The sequence below is a fragment of the Penaeus monodon genome, chromosome 12 (genome assembly GCF_015228065.2).
Source record: "Penaeus monodon isolate SGIC_2016 chromosome 12, NSTDA_Pmon_1, whole genome shotgun sequence".
NCBI lineage: Eukaryota > Metazoa > Arthropoda > Malacostraca > Decapoda > Penaeidae > Penaeus > Penaeus monodon.
In genome coordinates, this window is record NC_051397.1 from 12,957,076 (window position 1) to 12,961,012 (window position 3,937).

The 3,937-nt window shown below is 47.7% G+C and overlaps 1 protein-coding gene across 1 annotated transcript in view; it reads left to right on the plus strand.

Annotated features, from left to right (window-relative positions):
* Window positions 1-3,384: 3,384 nt before the first annotated feature.
* Window positions 3,385-3,937, plus strand: part of LOC119579309 (proline-rich protein 36-like) — a 9,121-nt gene continuing 8,568 nt past the window's right edge. The window contains exon 1 of the mRNA XM_037927070.1: window positions 3,385-3,937. This exon is cut by the window's right edge and continues 1,162 nt beyond it. Coding sequence (XP_037782998.1) covers window positions 3,561-3,937 — 377 coding nt within the window. The 5' untranslated portion in view covers window positions 3,385-3,560.

The window sequence follows — 3,937 nt, forward strand, 5'->3', positions numbered from 1 at the left end:
TTCCCCCTTCCCCTTTCCCCTCTCTCCTCCCCTCCCCCTCCCCCTCCTTTTCCTTTTTCTCCTTCCCCTTCCTCCCTCCCCCTTCCTCCTCCTCCTACCCTCCCCCTCCCGCCCTTCCTTCCCCTTCTTCCTTCCCCCCCCCCCCTACTTCCTTCCCTTTTTCCCCTCCCCTCCCCCTTCCTTTCCCCTTTCCCCTTTCCCTTCCCTTCCCTTTCCCCTTCCTCTCCGTCCTTTCCCTTCCCCTTCTTCCCCCCCCTCCACCTCCTCTCCCTTCCCCTCCCCCTCCTTCCTCCTTCCTTTCCCCTTCTTCCTCCCCTCACCCATCCTCTCCTCTCCTCCCCTCTCCCCTCCTTCCGCCCTTCCTCCCCTCCTCCTTCAGGCCCCGACGAGCCTCCGAGTCCGGGAGAGCGAGTCCCCCGCGAGCGCTCGAGAAGCAGGAAGAGACGACCTCCGGAGAGACAGAAAGTGAAAGGAACCGAGGGGGACTTTTTTCCATTGTTTTTCAGTTTTTTTTTCTCTCTTTTAGCTTTCCTTTTTTTTAAAGACAATGTCACATCCTCGGGACTGAGATGCTGTTTTGTTCGGGGAAGGTTGGCGTCCGTCTTACCTCGCGTCCTGGTGTTGTGAGGATTAGCGTTATTTCGATTTCGATTCTTCGTTTATTTTTGTTGATCATATTTTTTCTCTCTCTCACTCTCTCTTTTTTTTTTCTCTTTTTTTTCTTCCTTTCTCTTCCTCTCTTTTGAACTGTTTCATTATTTCTCTCCGTATTCTGATTTTCCTCTGTCTCTTCTTTTGTTTCTTGATTTTTATATATATATATATTTTTTTTTTTTTTGTCTTTCGTCTCTCTATCTCCCTCCCTCCCTCTCTCTCCCTCTCTCTCCCTACTTTTATCTCCCCACCTCTATCTCCCCATGGGCTTAGTCTGAGGAAGTCGCCGACCGTGAAGAAGAGAAAGAAGCGAAGGAAAAGGAAGCAGGTATCACTTCCGGCGCTGACAATGAGGCTTTCTTGTCCGGGCGAGTGAGAAGGAACATTACGTAAGACGCGCGTAACAAGGGGAAAAGGGTGAGTGGGGAGGGGGAGGGGGAGGGGGAGGGGAGAGGGGGAGGGGGAGAAAAGGGAGAGGGGAAGGGAGAGGAGTATGTATATATATATATATATATAATATATATATATATATATATATATATATATATATATATATATATATGTATATGTATATAGGGAGAGGAAGAGGAGAGAGGTGGGAAATAGAGACAGAGATAGAAACAGATAGGCAGACTGACAGATAGACAGGGAGATGGGCAAATAGATATATACTAAGAAACAGAATAGAGGCAAGAAAAAAGGCTTAAGACAAGAGAAACAAAATAAGCCAAACAATTATGGTTCCAGAGTTGTTGTTTTTTAAGCAAAGGGAGGGGGTGGGGCTAATGGGAGGGAGGTGGAGGGCTAATAGAAGGGCGGGGGAGGTGACAGAGGCCGCTAATCGCCCTTCATCTTGTCTCCAGCATCACATTATCTCTCATCTCCCTCAGTGTTGCGTCATACCCGTTATGACATGCAACCAACAACAACATCTGCCGGTGAATGTAGCGCATCAGCTGATCCGTGACATGAAGCGAGGGAAATGTGTTTTGACGGAGAATTATGGACGTGAAAAACGATCGCCACGGATTTCAGGTGACGATTGAGGAGGCGGCTGTTCCATCGGCGGCCCCCGTCCTCTCGCCTTTTTGTGCGCTCGTCCGCTTCTTTCACTTTCCTGTTGCTTTCTCTTGCCTCTCTTTTTATTGTTTTCTCTGTATTACTTATCGTTCTGTTTGTATTCCTGTTTGTCTGTATGTTTGTATGTGTTTTTTTTTTTTTTGTCTGTCTGCCTCTCTCTCTCTCTCTCTCTCTCTCTCTCTCTCTCTCTCTCTCCCCTCTCTCTCTCTTCTCTCTTCCTCACTTTTCTCCTCCTCTCTCTCTCTCCTTTTCTCTCTCTCTCTCTCTCTCTCTCTCTCTTCCCCCCCCCTTCCCCCTTCCCTTCCTATTTTCTCTTCCGTTACCCCTTCCATCGTGTTTAATGCCAATATCTCCTCCTTACATTCCTATCATCCTCAAGCAATTTCAAGGGAGGTGGCAGAGGGGAGCAAAAGGGGGAAAAGGAAGCAGAGGAAAGCAAAGGGAGGAGACAAAGAGTAGCAAAGGGGGAGGAAGAAGAGGCGATTAAAAGGGGAGGGGGGAAAAGGGTGCAAAGGGGAGGGAGGAGGAAGAAGAGGGGAGCTAAAGGGGTGAGGGAGAGGCCAGAGAGGGGAGGAGAGGGGAGGAGAGACCAGAGAGGGGAGGAGAGGCCAGAGGGGAGGGGAGGAGAGGGAGGGAGCTGACTCGACCACACTCAGCGGTTGATGTTGGCGATTCGGCCTCTGATTGGCTCGTTTGAGGTGAAGTTCGTCATGTCGACGACCGCGAGCAGTGCCCCGGCAGGTGAAATTGCTACTGAGTTTGTTGTCATTATGTTTTATTTATTTATTTTAAAAATTTTGAGGTTTCTTTTTCTCTCTTTCCTTCTTTTCGTTTTGAAATTGCTGCTGAGTTTGTTGTCATTATTATTATTTTTGTAGTTTCTTTTCTTTTTTTTTTTTTCTTTTCTTTTGTGCACTATTATATACAACGTACACAGAAGCAAATACGACTACGTACACAGAAGCAAATACGACTAGACAGACGCCAAATACACATACGCCAAATAAAATCATTTTGTTATTAGTAATTATATTATATATATTATATTATATTATTATTTATATTATTTTGGTTGTGTGTGTGTGATTGTGTGTGTGTGTGTGAGCTATGTGATAATTGTGTGTGTGTGTTGTGTGCTGTGTGTGTGTGTGTAGTATATATAATATATATATATATATATATATATATATATATATATATATATATAGTTATGTTATGTTAGTTCATAGTGTTTGTTGATTACATTCACACATGTGACATACATACATACGTATTATATTTATTATGTATATATATGATTTATATATATATATATATATATATATATATATATATATATATATATATATATATATAATATAACACACACAACAGTATGCACAAACACACACACACCAACACAATAATAATAAATATATATATATATATATATATATATATATATATATATATATATATATATATATATATATATATATATATATATGCGTGCCACAGCCCCGTGCACCTCTATCCGCGCGGGGCGCAGCGTGGGCGTGAGCGGCAGCCTTGTCGTCGTCATCGCGGGCGTCGCGGCGCGGATGCCCGCCACTTTCACTGGAGCGTCGGCGGAAACTTCAGCGGCGACGACGGACAGTCTTGACGCGGGAATCGTGGTCGCCGCGCCTCCTCTGTGACGTCCGTGGCCGCTCCTGGAGACGTTTGTTGTCGCTGCGACTCGACGCCGATCGGAGCACTCTCATTACGCGGACCGGGCTGTGTGATGCTCAGCTGTTCGTGTCGCTGACGCAGTGTTATTTCTTTCTGTCGCAAGCGAAGCAGGACAGATGTTCCGTTTTGTCTGGGCCTTCCTGGCTTCGCTCGGGCTCGCCGCCGGCCAGTTCCAGCTCTCGCTCCTGAGTTCGCTGCAGCCTCCGCCCGAGCCGCGCACCCTCCTTCGCCCGCCTCCTCCGCCCCCGCCGCCCTCGCCCTCTACCCCCGCCGTAGCTTCTCGCCGCCCACCGTTGTTAAGCCACGCAGGGCTGACGGGCCTGGCGCCCCCGCCCCCTCCTACGCAGTTCGCTGCCTCGCCCCCTGACGTGTCAAATCCCTTCGCAGCCTTGTTGGCCCCGCAGAGCTCGGAGGACGCCACGCCCCTGCCGGCGTTGTCCTCGCCCACCACGATCCGTTTCACCATCGATGACGTTCCGAGCTCGTTCGAGCC